Source organism: Gracilinanus agilis, chromosome 2 (genome assembly GCF_016433145.1).
Source record: "Gracilinanus agilis isolate LMUSP501 chromosome 2, AgileGrace, whole genome shotgun sequence".
NCBI classification, from domain to species: Eukaryota; Metazoa; Chordata; class Mammalia; order Didelphimorphia; family Didelphidae; genus Gracilinanus; species Gracilinanus agilis.
Genome location: NC_058131.1, coordinates 369,971,990 through 369,986,933, shown reverse-complemented (window position 1 = coordinate 369,986,933; position 14,944 = coordinate 369,971,990). Strand labels below are relative to the sequence as shown.

The 14,944-nt window shown below is 37.8% G+C and overlaps 1 protein-coding gene across 1 annotated transcript in view; it reads left to right on the top strand.

Moving 5' to 3' along the window:
* WWC1 (WW and C2 domain containing 1) overlaps window positions 1-14,944 on the top strand; it is a 158,771-nt gene that overhangs the window by 136,241 nt on the left and 7,586 nt on the right. Inside the window, exons 16-18 of the mRNA XM_044664459.1 lie at window positions 3,915-4,052; window positions 8,806-8,906; window positions 9,787-9,916. Coding sequence (XP_044520394.1) covers window positions 3,915-4,052; window positions 8,806-8,906; window positions 9,787-9,916 — 369 coding nt within the window. The remainder of the gene's footprint in view (window positions 1-3,914; window positions 4,053-8,805; window positions 8,907-9,786; window positions 9,917-14,944) is intronic.

Here is a 14,944-nt window from a genome sequence, read left to right as displayed (position 1 = left end):
TGATCATCTGTGAAAGCTTGGCTGCTCTCAGCAACACACTGATCTGGGATAATTCTGAAAGACTTATGACTGGCAATGCTATCCACCTCCAGAGAAAGAACTTTTGGAGCTGTCTTTCACATCAGTTATCTCTCATTTTATTTTGAGGGTTTGGATATTTATGAGTGTGCTCTTACAATAATGACCAATATGGAAATGTGTTTTGCATGCCAATAAAAATGTTTTAATTATAAAAATTTTTAAAGAGGAAAAGAACTTAACTGCTATAGCTGGACCCAGGTCATAAGGTGCAAACTGACTGACATCAGTGTTCCAAAACTTTCCTTACCTTCTTGTGATAATTTCCAGAGAAAAATGGCATATGCTCTTTGGAATAGAATGTGCAGATTACAAAAAGATTTGTTCATCAGCTTGGTAGAGGAGGAAACAGGCTGAACAAAGAAAAAACTTAGGTTTTCAAACTATCGGTATGGTTAAGTCACTTAATCTGTTTTTATCTCAGTCTCCTCATCTACAAAATGGGAATAATAATCCTTACTCACAGCTTTACTAGGAAAAAAAATATCCTTTAATCCTTAAAGCACTGTAAAAAATGTAAGTTTCTCTTATTATTTGAAGAGTCACAGAGCTAGAGCTAAAAGTGATTTCAGAGGCTACCTAATCTAACCCTTCCATCTTACAGATTGAGGTACAGGAAAGTTAAAAGACCTAAGATCACAAGTACTATCAGAGGTGGGATTTGAACCAGGAGAAGAAATAGTGCTTTTTCCACTATATCATGTTGCCACAGGCATGTATGTGAATACAGATATATGTGTGGTTAGTGTGTCCCCTCAGCAAAGTGGGAGGTCTGGGCCTTTATTTGCTTGCTTCTCCTTAGCATGAGACACAGAAGAGGCAAATCCATGGTGTGACTCTGGAATTCTCAATGTCCTTCTAGATCTGACATTCTGTGTTCTGTGTTCTAAAAGCCCCATCAGGCCTGGCATTCTTTAATTCGGAGATTTTCCCCCATTCCTTCTTCATCTCAGGAAACTGAAAGAAATGGTTCCTGGACCCTGTACCACCATGTTCCTCAGGCCTCTGTAACAAGTAGAAATGGATGATAATAAAGCAATGGATTGATCAGGCTTTGAATAGCAACTCAGAAAGGTTTTCTGGCTTCATAGTGAAGTGTTTCCCCAGCCCTGGGGTATTTCTCAATTAGAAGAGAATCAGTCCTGTTTCCTCTTCCTAATTGGTTGTCTTTTATTCCTCCTTCCTAATTGAAATCTGGCCATTGTAGGTTGCCATGGAGGCAGTCCAATCTCTCAGTCTCACTTTGGCACTTATCTATATTCAGCTGCCTGATGAGATGCTCACCTCACTGGGTTACTTGAAAATGTTGAATCGCTGACTCTAATAACAGAGTATCAGTATTTTGAGGTGAAAGGAGCAGAAATGTGAAGAATGAGAAATGTTTTTGGGAAACCCTTTCTGGGGGTAAACATTAATGGTCATCTTAAGAATAAAATTCCTCTAACTTTGGATGTACCTAGAAAATGTACTATCTTCATCCGTTTTCATTTTATTTAGTTATTAATTATTAATCTCCTACTTAGTACTACGCAACTCAGAAAAATGTATTGAGAAGACAAGGAATTTATATCATTGAGTAGGTAATGACAATAATAGCTAGAATTTAAGGTGTGAAAAGTTTATGTATCTATTTTATGTATATATATATAATGTTTCAATCCTCACAGGGTTGTAAGGTAGATAGTATTATTACCACAATTTACAGATGAAGAAGCTGAAGCTGAGAGTTTTAGTGACTTGCCTGGGGCCACAAAACTAGTAATTGTCTCCAGCAGGATCTCCTCAGACAATTAAGTCTTATAGAGCCCTAACTATAAAATGAGCCCTGCACTCTACAGATGTTAGCTATTATCATTATTATGTTATTGTTATTATTTTCTCCTCCAGAAGTTCTTTGTATACCAATGAAATCACAGATTCAACTCAAAATCTAAGGCCTATAAAGTTTGGAAAAAATGCCAATCAGTAAAGATAATAGCATGAGGGAAAACTTTTTGGCAGGTATTTGATTTGAGACTTGGAATGATAGGTAGAATTTGCATAGATGGGAAAGAAAAGGCTAGTCTAGCCCCATTATCAACCCTTATGGTACCCAAGCTTGACTAGTATTGTGACTTTCCATTCCCTTTGACCCCTAGGTACATCTCTTGCCCTTCCTTCCCACCTACCCAAACCTCTTGATTTATCTCCTAACCATTTTTTTCCTTAGCTCCACCCACCCACCACTATCAATTTTTTTCTTTTCTTTTTTTACCAGTGTGCCATACTATTCATACTCTGCCACTTAAAACAGAATGAAAATGAAAATTTATCAAGTATATGAAAGGTAGGGGTGGTATGAGACCCAAACGAAATAATGCATGTAAAGCACTCTGCAAATTTAAAGCACTATATAAATGTCAATTTTCATTATCATCATCATTAGCCAACAGTTAGAAGACTTCCAATTTGGTGATGTCTTCTACTACAATTCTGCAGAGCTCAAGTAATGCTAGTAGAGTAAATCAAGAGTGTGCCGGAAGTTATCAATTTTCCACTCAAATTCATTAAATTTTATTTCATGAACTAGAGAAATCTTTACCACCAGTATTAGTACCTACATTATTTACATTTAAATATTAAAATCAATAAAATATATGGCTTTTTAAAAAATGAACATATATATACACATATGTATATACATAAATGGTGTGTGTGTATATAGCTACTTACATATACACATATATAAAGTATATATTCATATATAAAGTACATATAACTATTTACAATATTTGGTTATGAGCAACACTTCAACAAAGTCAATTCAGACCCTCAAACTATCAATAATTAACTTCACTTGTCTGGAAATTCAGTCTCAACTCATTCAACTTTCTCCATTTGTCTCTTTAACATTTTAACATTTCTCCTCAAGATTATTCTTTTTATTCTTTGTTTCCTCTTCAGAATTATTTGAAGCTTGAAAGTTCCAAAAAGGCTAACAATTTTAGACTACATTAAGAAAGGCATAGTGTCCAGAAGCAGCAAGTTTTCCTGGTCAGAAATGAAGTATATTAGGAAAGACTTTCATAAACTGGAACTTTTCCAGGAGAGGACAATTAGAATGATGAGAGGTCTAGAAGCTGACACAGGAACTTGGGGTTGGAGGAACTGAGGGGGAGGGAGGGCAGTTAGCTGAGAGAAGAAAAAGACTTAGGAGGGACATCATTCCTGCATGCTTTTAAAAACTATCATGGAGAGGCAGGTATAAACTTGCCCTGCTTGACCCCATTGGGAAGAACTAGGAGAATTACCTAGAAGTTGTACAGAAGCGAAGACTCAACAAAAGGAAAATCTTCCAAACAATTAGAAGTGTTTGAAAGTAGGATGACTAGGCTTCGCCATGATTATAAATCTTAAAGCAAAGTCCAAGGTCTAGAGAGAATTTTTGTCCCAGTATTCATTGGACTAGATGACTTCTGACCTTTTCAGCTGAGATTCTTTGATTCCCTGAAGACAGGGACTGTGTCTTAATTATATCTGTGTCTCCCCGAGCACATAGTCCAGTGCTGTGTATAAGTGCTTAATAAATGGTTCATTAAATGGAAGTGGAATGAATAAAAGGATGATGCTTTGTTTTGTTTAATTATCCAGACTCTGATCCTATCATGGATAATTAGGAATGGGCTATGCTTTCAGAACTAAAAGAATCTAATTTTTAACCTTCCTTTACCCTCTGTGAATTCTTCCCTTAAATAGTAAATTCTGTACCTTGTGCTTTCCAAATAGCTCCTGAGAGCTGAGAAAAGCCTAGGATAGTGCCACTGGTCCAGATATTTTTTCTCCTCATCTTCTCACAGGGTGGAGCCCAGATCAGCCTTGCAGAGGTCTGTCGGTCAGGAGAGAAGTCAGTACGCTGGTACAACCTCTTAAGCTACAAATACTTGAAGAAGCAAAACCGAAAAAACAAGCAAGAAGCACAAGGCTGCTCTGTGATAGTGGGCGCTGAGAACTCGGTGAGAGAGCATGAATGCATATTTACTTAACTTATGATATTCAGAGGAAATGGGGCATCCAGAAATAGTTGTGATTGAAGGAAGAGAACAGTGGAGATATATACTCCATACATATACCACAGCTTTAAAAGGGCATTGATAATATGGAGAGTATCAAGAGAAGGTGAACTGAAATGATGAAGGATCTTGAGTCCATGTTAGTTAAGGAGTGGTTGAAGGAATTAGGAAATATTTAGCCTAAAAGAGGCTCAGAATGGGACATGCTAGCTGCTAACCATATTTAATTATTTGCAGGCCTTTTATAAATAAAAGTAGTATTAGACTTGTACTATTTGGCCCCAGAAGACAGAACCAGGAACAATGGGTGACAGTTACTAAGACAATTTTATTTTATTTTATTTTTTATTTTTATTTTTATTTTGAATATTTTCTCCTAGTTACACATTACACGTTCTTTCCCTCTCCCCCTAAGCCCCCTTAGCCAACGCACAATTCCACCGGGTTTTACATGTATCATTCATTGATCAAGACCTAATTCCATATTATTGATAGTTGGACTAGAGTTATCATTTAATGTCAGCATCCCCAATAATATCCCCAACAGCCCATGTGTTCAAGCAGTTGTTTTTCTTCTGTGTTTCTCCTCCCACCTAAGACAACTTTAGACTTGATATTAGAAAAAATTTCATAACAATCCACATCTCAGAATTTGGGTTGGCTTTCTCTGGAGGTCTTTGAGCAGTCTGGGATACCACTTATTTATATTATAGTGGGGTTTCCTTTTTGAGTGTGAATTTTACTTGTTGCTGCCGAGGTCCTTTCCATTTCTATGATTCTGTGAGTCAGTGGAGGGAAGAGGAATAAGAAAAGGGCTAGCTATATGAGTATATAACATCTATTTAAATCTCTATACAAAAATATCAACATCCATATACATATAGCCATAAATATTTCCTTCAGTACTTTAAAGAGTCGTGATTTTTTCAGTGTGTTCATCACATTACTATCCTGATAATACCCTTCTCAAAAACTTATTTAAGTTGATATATTCTTAGAAAATAGACACACAGTCCATCACCAGGCCTTTACTTGAAGTCTCTTCAACTTGGGAAGGACCTGTCAAAGCATACACTTTGTTAGCGTTGCTTACAAGAACCCAGGGTCATCTGCTCCACTGGGAAAATAGATAGAGGAGAGACAGAGAGGGAGAGAGACAGAAAAAGATAGAGGAGAATAGATAGAGGAGAAAGATAGAGATGGAGAGGGAAACGCATCCATTTTCATGCCATAGACATGTTCATGGACATAGTATATAGACAGATGTAATTAGCTGGGAGGGAAAGGGAGAAGGAGAGGAAGAGGACAGACAGACACAGATAGATATGTATGTACACCTGACTATAAATATCTGCCACGGTACAAACCTGGTTAACCTCTCTGGATATACCAGATGGAAATCTTTTAACCATTAATAATAATAATGATAAATGGAGTTGATAATTTTTAAAACAACCACCTTTATTGAATTTTAAAATGAAATTATATGTTGTATTTATTTTAGTACAGTAAAAGGGAGAGTTAAAATTTAATCTATGTTTTAAACCTTCTTCAAATGTTTCTGAGTAGCAGAGTAGTGTGAATATGGATGGATAAGTTAGAGAGAGTTTTCACACTGAAAGTTCCCTCCACTGATTCTGCCCCCCTCCCCAAAAAAAATGTTTCTGCATTCACCATCATTTTTGAAGTAATCATTAAAACATATAAGCCTACAGGTATATTCTTGCTCCCCCCATATATATGTATATATACACACATATACATGTACACATATATTTGTATACAGAAATGTGTGTGTATATGTGTGTGTGTGTGTATATATATATACATATATATATATACACACACACATATGTTTTGTGTCTGACCTTATCTCACACACACACACAGGCTCCTAGGTGACAGCAGATAAAGAGCCGGGCCTGAAGTCAGGAAACATCATCTTTTCAAATGAGTTAAAAATTCTGACTTCAGACACTTATTAGCTGCATGACCCTGGGCAAGTCACTTAACCCTATTTGCCTCCATTTCCGCATCTATAAAATGAACTGGAAAAAGAAATGGCAAAAAATTCTTATATCTTTGCCCAGAAAACTCCCAAAGAGGTCACGAATAATTGCACATGGCTGAAAAATGAGTGAACAACTACATATAAATATATAAAGAATCTATATAACTTAGTGATAGATATGTATATAATCCTTAATTTTTCATTTGGCCAAGAGATGTAATCTTATTTATGCAGTGAAACTCTGAGGACCTCAAAAATGCTTCTTTTCCTATACTAAAATATTTTTTTAGTTGGTCTTCTCTTTTTCACATGGAAAATATCTTTTGAAAGTTCATTTGAATTAGTCTTTCTATTTTGGGAAATGCCATGAAGATTGTATTAGTAAATATATAAAAGCACAGGTGAATTTTACTATCTTATCCAAAATAAAAAAATATTTAAATTTAAATTAAGCATAGAATTTCAGGCATCAGAAGGAAAAAAATATTTTCCTCTGAGTTGGGAAAGAGCATTCTTTTTCAATTAAAAATCAAATATTGCCCTATAATGGGATTGTTGTTTTCTGAACAGGCAAGAAACAGTATAGTGTAGTGAACAGAAAGCTGGAAGATCTGGATTCAAGTTCCACCAGATACATTCTAACTATGTGATCTTGGACAAACCAATGAACCTCTGGGACTTTTCAGGCAACTCTCCATGACTCCTAATTGGGTGGGGACAAGCTGTATGGGTCCAGGGAGTTCCTCACTGGCTGCTCTCCATACCAGTGAGCTCATGGGTATGGTCTCCTCCCCAAACATATTTTCATTATATGACTCTAACCACATTGTAAAGACAACAGAAATAGTTTGGGAAGAATATTCTGTTGAATTCCACAGAATTCCTCCGCCAACCCACCATTAGTGTAGAGACGATGGAATAGCTGTCTCTGCAGCGCTAGTTGTTTTGAATTGATATTCTCCAAAATTGCATTAGGGTATGGGGATAATCAGAATTTCACAGGACTGATAAGTTCTTTTTAAGCTCTGCTGTAGCATTCCATATATTTTTGGTATCTGAACCCCAAACTTTGATTGTTAGACCAATCCATTATAACACTTTGAGGTACTGTGAATTATAAAGACTAAGGATCATATTTGATTTTTAATGTTATTATGATATAATTTTTTAAGGATCATATTTCCAGGTAGCTGTGTGACTTGGAAATGTCATTCAAATAAGTTTTGATTTTTTTCATTTTGATCTTAGCTATGAGAGAACTTTTTGGAATGGTGGGGGGGGGGGAATAGGCACATAGTGAGATTGTTTTATTTCAGAAGATATGAAAGACATTATAACATGGTGGCTCAAGATCCAGCCTGGAAAAATTGGCTCTAAGGCCTCCTTCTGTGATGCATCAGTTGTGACATGGGATGGGGGTAGAGGGTAGCGCAGGTCACTGGTCCCCATCCCTAATAAAAATAAATCCCAATTCTGTAACACTTTATGATTCACAAGGTGCTTTTCTCTCACAATTGTCCTCTACTGTAAGTAATATAACTCTTATTCAACAAGACTAAGGCCCAGAAAGGTAAAACAATTTGTTTGGATTATATTTTTGTGGTCCTGTCATTTTCAGTCAATTGTTAACTTTTTGTGTGACCTCATTTAGGGTTTCCATTGCAAATATACTGGAGTGGTTTGCCATTTCCGTCTCCAGCTCATTTCATAGATGAGGAAATTGAGGCAAACAGGGTGAAGTAACTTGCCCAGGGTCACACCAGCTAGTAAGTGTCTGAGGCCAGATTTGAACTCAGGATAATGAGTCTTCCTGACCCCAGGACTCATCCATTGTACCACCTAGACTGCCCTTTTGGATAGTAGTAAAAGGCAGTGTTATTAAGGAAAGAGCATAGAGTTTAAAGCCAGAGGGCTTAACTGCATACTACCCATGGGACTTTAAGGAAATTACTTAAACTCTACACCTCAGGGTCCTCCTCCTTAATAGAATAGGATTGGACTTTATTATTTTTTATTTGTTTTAGTCCTGCCTGACTCTTGTTGTCTCTATTTGGGGCTTTCTTGGCAAAGATACTAAAGTAGTTTGCCATTTCCTTCTCCAGCTCATCATACAGATGAGGAAACTGAGTCAAAGAGAGTAAAGTGACTTGCCCAGAATCTTGTGACTCTGCCTGAGGCCAGATTTGAACTTGGGAAGATAAATCTTCCTGACTCCAAGCACAGGATCAATCCATTGTGCCACCTAGCTGCCAGGATTAAACTACGTGCTCTCTGTTCTTTCCACCTCTAAGGCCTATGAACCAGGAAAGATGGAACTGACATAACTAGACCACACTCACTGGTAAAATAGAGGAATTGGCCTAGATAGAAGTCTCTTAAGCTTGGCATCCATCACCATTTAAAAATAATATTGTGATACCTTTGAGATAATTTTGTTTGTAATTCTTTGTGTTTTATGCACGTAAGAACATCCTTCTGAGAAGGGATCACCAGGCTTGTTTCATTAGACTCCCGAAAAGGCCCATTATACAATGGCCTGGATTCTTAAATGGGGCTCTAGGTGATCTCCAAGCTCTCTTCTACCTTTAAAACTTGGGGATTCTACAATCATGAGCAGCAGAGCTGAAAGAGATGGTGAGCGACCTCATGGCCCTTCTCTCTTTCTAGGACACCGTTTCTGCACTCTTGGAACAAACTGCTGTGGAGCTGAAGGCGGTGGAGAAGAGGCTCGAGGGGGAGAGTAATGCTCTGACTATAGAAGAGAGCTGGTGAGTGAAAGAGGGCTTTCCCCTTCTCGCTGCCCCCCACCTCAGCACACGAAGCAGGCCCAGCTGAAAGAGGACTTGAGCCCAAGCCTTTATCCCAGTGTTCCCTCAACATTCAGGAGAAGAGTTCCCTGGGGAAATCCAAAAATGATGCTGCCTTTCGGTGCCTCCACAGCTCCAAATTCTAAATGCTTATACACTAACAAGGGTTCTTCTGCCCAGCTCCTTTCATTAAGCCAGCCTTCAGCTTCTCCTCCTGTTGTGATTGAGAGAAGAACTGTAGGATTGGGGGTTGTTTTTTTGTTTTTTAGTTTGCTTTGTCTTTGGCAAACTGCTGTGCAGGTTCAAACAGGAGAAGGTCTGAAGCTGGAAATACACATAGGACATGTCTTCCAAAGCTCTGGCAGAGGATCAGTGGTTTAGGCCAAATTCCCAAGCTTGTATTGGGACTTTTCACACTGTTACTTAGCAACCCCACTTCTGTTCTTTCTCTTCCAAGCACCTTCCTCCCCACACACCGACTCCCCTCCCCACCTCTCCTGGCCATTCAGACTCTCCAAGACACCGACTTACAAATATGACTTGGGCATATGGGAGCCACAGTCACGTGGAGATGAATCCTACTGTATTCCAAACAGAAATCTGTCATCAAAATCTTAGCCCTATTACAGTTGTTGGTATCTGTATATAGACTGAGGTCCTCAACTCAGTTTTCACTTCGTCTTCCCCATGAACACATATCTTTGGCTCTGCATCTTAGCTTTAGAGTCCCCTTATTTCCCCTGACTCTAGATGGGAGGACCATCAAAGCAATCAGTGGTTAGGAGTCATTGGGGTGAGTCTGTCTCTGGGTTAGTGACCAAAGCCCTTTGTGCTCTAATAGGCCATATGATGAGGATCCCAATGGTGGCAGTGAGAATGAAGTAGCAGCTGAGGAGGAGGAGGAAGAGGAAGAGGAGGATGTTTTCACTGAGAAAAACTCACTAGGTGTGGAAGATAGCCCAGCAATAAAGGTAAGGAGGATAAAAATTAAAAAGGTAAGGAGGATAAAAATCTAGGAGCCTGAACCAGCCTCTCTTGGAAAGATACCACAACACACTAGTACCATTGCTTCTCCATTATCCTTTCAGAAAAGAAAAAAACTGTCATTAGGTGTATTTTAACTTGCCCTTGAGAATTAGATGCTGAAACAATGGACTTTAAGCTGTTGCCACTCAGCTACCAAGAAACAGACATTTTCCTTGAAATTGGAGTATAAAAAGCAGAAGGAGATGAAAGTTCATGGAGTTTAAATTTCAAGGTTCTCTATCCTCAATTTTTTCCATGGCACTGGTAACTGAAGAGGTATTAAGTGTTGCCCAAGCAAGTGAGAAGGGAGTCTTATCCATTGGGCAAGGAGTTGGGTTAAATGATCTCTAAGATGTCTTGGTTCTAGGAGTGTTAACTGGGAAAAAAACACAGAACTATTAAATAGTCAGAAAAACCACTCTTTAATTAAGGAAAGGGGTTCAGTGCTAAATTAGACTTCTACACAGAGCTGTAAGCTACACACCCATGCAGTGCTACACACCCATGCAGTGCTACACACCCATGCAGTGCTACACACCCACGCAGTGCTACACACCCACGCAGTGCTACACACCCGAGCGAGTTCTGAGGATTGAAACTGTTTGCTCTGGTCACTGACCCTTGGGAGAACCAACCAAGATAGATTGACAACTCCAAAGAGCCATTAAAGTGGGAAGCTTAAATACCTTTCTAGGGAACATGGGGACTGAGGATGAGAGGGATAAATTGATTGGCTTTACAATGGTAATAAAGGAAAATGAGGAGTCCCAGACAGGATTAACAGTGAGGGGATGATGCTTCACAATGGACACAAAAGGGAAAGATTCAACCAATGGGTTGAGCTACCTAGGTAAAGGACTTTAGCCTTGAGAGAGAAACCTTTGGGACAAAAAAGAGATACTAAACATTTGATGTTTAAGGTCAATTGTTAGTCTGAGTCTAGTGAAGTTAGACTTTCCCTCAGGGAAAAACTCTCATGTGACAAGGTCAAACTAGGGGCTTTTCACCTTTAAGCTAACTAAATTGGAGTTATTGAATCTTACTAGGCTACAAGTTTGGGGAGCTTCTAGAGTCCACATTGACAGGAGTATATGAATCTCTTTCCCTTATATCATATCCAAGGGCTCTAACACTCTGTTCCTTACTGAGGAAGTGCTTCTACAAGGCTTCAAATTCTTCCCCATCTATTCTTCCTGGTCTATGAGATACAGAAACTATCAGAGTCACTTGGTGTCCCTGTGTCTAAGATTTTGTTAGAACTGGCTATCCATTCCTCTTCCTGCCCCTAGCTGTTTCTCCTGCCCTACCCTTTTTTTTATCCTGTTACCAAAAGTAGTTCTGCCCAAAGTTTTCTAGAAAAATTATGTTGTTCTTTTATTCTATCTCTTCTGTTTTTACAGTCACCATTAGTATTTGTGTGTCCACACTATTAAAAAATAAGGAAATATTAGTCATAGAACAGGATCTATCACTTTTGAAGCTTAGTCTTCTATTCTTATTTATGCCAAATTTATTTAAATACCAAGTTTTCCTAGTTCATCTTAGAGTACTGGGTCTAGAGCCACAAAAACCTTAGCTTAAATTCAGCTTCAGCAGGGCAGAGCCAAGATGGTGGAGTAGAAGCAGGGAAAGCTTGAAACCACCCTGAAAATCTCCAACCAATCTTAAAATAATGTCACGAAATGAATACTGGAGTGAAAGAACCAACAAGGAGATATGAAATGAAGCAACTTTCATGTAGAGAACAACTTGAAAGGTATACAGAAAGCATCTGGGTCAGTGGAATGAAAGAGAAGCACAACCAGCAAGAGGCTACAACAAGGAGTGGAGAGTAAGCCAACAGCAAGCCTCCCCCCACCACCCTACATTCACTGCTTCAGGTTCTGAACCTAGACCCAAGCCAACGTCCAGATGCTGAGACTCTGCCTAAGCTACAAGAAGTGCAATCCAACACACAACCTGTAAAGTCCTAAAAAAGCCTGAAGTAAGGTACAAAATTCTAGCCCCAAGGCATATACCTGATCTGTGTAAGCCTAGAGTAAGGCCAGGAGCCCCAGGCAAGCTTGTAGTGAAGACCTGAGTCTCATTTTGAGGCAGTCTGTGTGACACCCTGGGTTGGTGTAAGCCCAAAGCTAGCCCCCCCAGACCCCCAGTGAAGACAATCCCCAGGATATTGGCCTGTGGGAACCCAGACCTAACTAGCCTTTACCTAAACTCAAGGCAGAACTCCAGGGCAAGGCAGTCCATAGTATTCATGATCAGACCTAGAGTAAATACCAAAAGCCCCCACCCAAGCCTGAAGCTAGACTTAGAGCCTCAGCAGTCTCTGGGGTTGATTTAATCATCAGTGGGAGGTGACTTTTAGACTTCCCAGCCCACTGAGCCCCAGGGCAAGGCAGTCCACCATATGTCTGACTGGGCTTGAAGCTGGAAATTTGAGCTTTCAGCAGCTTCAGTGGGTGACTGAATCTGCAGTGGGAAGTGGCTCTCAGAGTTACCAACCCACCAGCCATCATACCACCTTGGAAGAATTGAAACTTACAGAAACCTAGATATAAGGTTAATGGTAGCATCAAAGAAGAATTAAAGTTTAAGAGAGTGCCCTTTTCTCCTTGAAAAGCCTACCTCTAAAATAAAAGCAAAAGTCAAGAAAAAAGACTGGGAAATGAGTAAACATAAAAAAAAAAACCTAATAATAAAAATTTTATGAGAGAGCAAGGCACAGACTCAGAAGGGGTCAGTGAAAGCAAAGCAAATACATGCAAAACTTCAGAGAAAAATGTGACTTGGTCTCAGATTCTGGAAGAGCTGAAAAAGGATTTCAAAAAATCAATTAAGAGAGACAGAGGTAAAATGAGGAAGAGGAATAAAAGGAAAGCAAGAAGAAATGGGCCAAATGAAAAAGGAGGCTCAAAAGCCCACAAAGAAAATTATTCTTTAAAAATTAGAATTGGGCAACTAGAAGCTAGTGACTTCATGAAACATCAAGAAACAATAAAACAAAATCAAGAAAGCATAGGAATAAATTTGTCATTCCTTAAAATAATAAGTAGTATATACCTAAAACCATCAGCAAGTATCATCTGCAATGGGGATAAGCTAAAATCCTTCCCAATCAGATCAGGAGTGAAGCAAAGATGCCCATTGTTACCACTATTAATATTGTATTAGAAATGTTAGCTTTAGCAATAAGTTAAAAAAAAAAAGAAATTGAAGGAATTAAAGTAGGCAATGAGAAAACTAAACTATCACTCTTTGCAGATAATATGATGGTATACTTAGAGAATCAACTTAAAAACTAATTGAAATAATCAATAACTTTAGTAAAGTAGCAGAATACAAAATAAATCCCCATAAATCTTCAGCATTTCAATATATTACCAATAAAGTCAAACAGCAAGAATTAGAAAGAAATTCCATTTAAAATCACTCTAAAAAATATAAAATACCTGGGAATCTACTTGCCAAGGCAAACACAGGAATTATATGAACATAATTATAAAACACTTATCACACAAATAAAGTCAGATCTACATAGCTGGGAAAACATTATTTTTTTCATGAGTAGGCCAAGCTAATATTATAAAAATTATAATTCTACCTAAATTAATTTATTTTTTCAGTGTCATCAGGGCCAAACTACCAAATAACTATTTTATAGAACTATAACAAATAATAACAAAATTCATCTGGAAGAGCAAAAGGTCACAGATATCAAGGGAAGTAATGAAAAACATGTAAAGGAAGGTGGCCTAGCAGTACCAGATCTCAAACTGTACTATAAAATAGTAATCATTAAAATAACCTGGTACTGGTGAAGAAATTGAATGGTATATCAAAAGAGTAGATCAGATACAAAATACATAGGGGTAAATGACCTTAACAATCCAGTGGTTGATAGACCCAAAGATACCAGCTTTTGGAATAAGAAGTCACGCTTTAACAAAAACTGTTGGAAAAATTGAAAAACAGTTTGGCAGAAGCTAGGTATAAATCAAAATCTCACACCCTATAGCAAGATAAGATCAAAATGAATATATAATTTAGATATGAAGAGTGATACCATAACTAAATTAGGCAAGCACAGAATAGTTTACCTGGAAGATCTTTAGAGAAAGGAAGAATTTATGACCAAATGCAAAATGAATAATTTTTATTAAATTAAAAAGCTTTTGTATAAACAAAACTAATGTAACCAAGATTAGAAGGGAAAAAACAAACTGAGAAAAAAAATTATAACGTCTCTAATAATTATTTAATTTCTCAAAATCAAATTTATAAGAATACAAACCATTCACCAAATGACAAATGGTCAAAGGATATGAACAAATGATTTTCAGATGAAGAAATCAAAGCCATCAATAATCATATGAAAAAATGTTCTAAATCACTCTTGATTAGAGAAATGCAAATTAAAACAATGCTGAAATACCAACTCACTCCTATCAGATTGACCAATATGGCAGTAAAGGAAAGTGGTAAATGTTGGAGGAGATTTGGCAAAATTGGGACATTAATGCATTGTTGGTAGAGTTGCCAACTAATCCAACCCTTCTGGAAAGTAATTTGGAACTCAACCCAAAGAGCTATAAAACTGTGCATATACTCTTTGATCTGGTAATACCACTACTGGCTCTATATCCCAAAGACATAATAAAAAAGGGAAGGGACTTACTTCTACAAAAATATTTGTAGCTGCTCCTTTTGTAGTGACAAAGAATTGGAAAATGAAGGGATATTCATCATTTGGGGAATGGCTGAACAGATTGTGGTACATGCTGGTGATGAAATACTATTGTACTGAAAGAAATGATAAGCAAGATGATTTCAGAAAAAGCTGGAAAGATGTGCAGGAACTGATACAGAGCAAAATAAGCAGAACAGACAATACGTTGTACATAGTAGCAATATTGTATGATGATTATCTGTGAAAACTTGGCTACTCTCAGCAATGCACTCATCTGGGACAATCT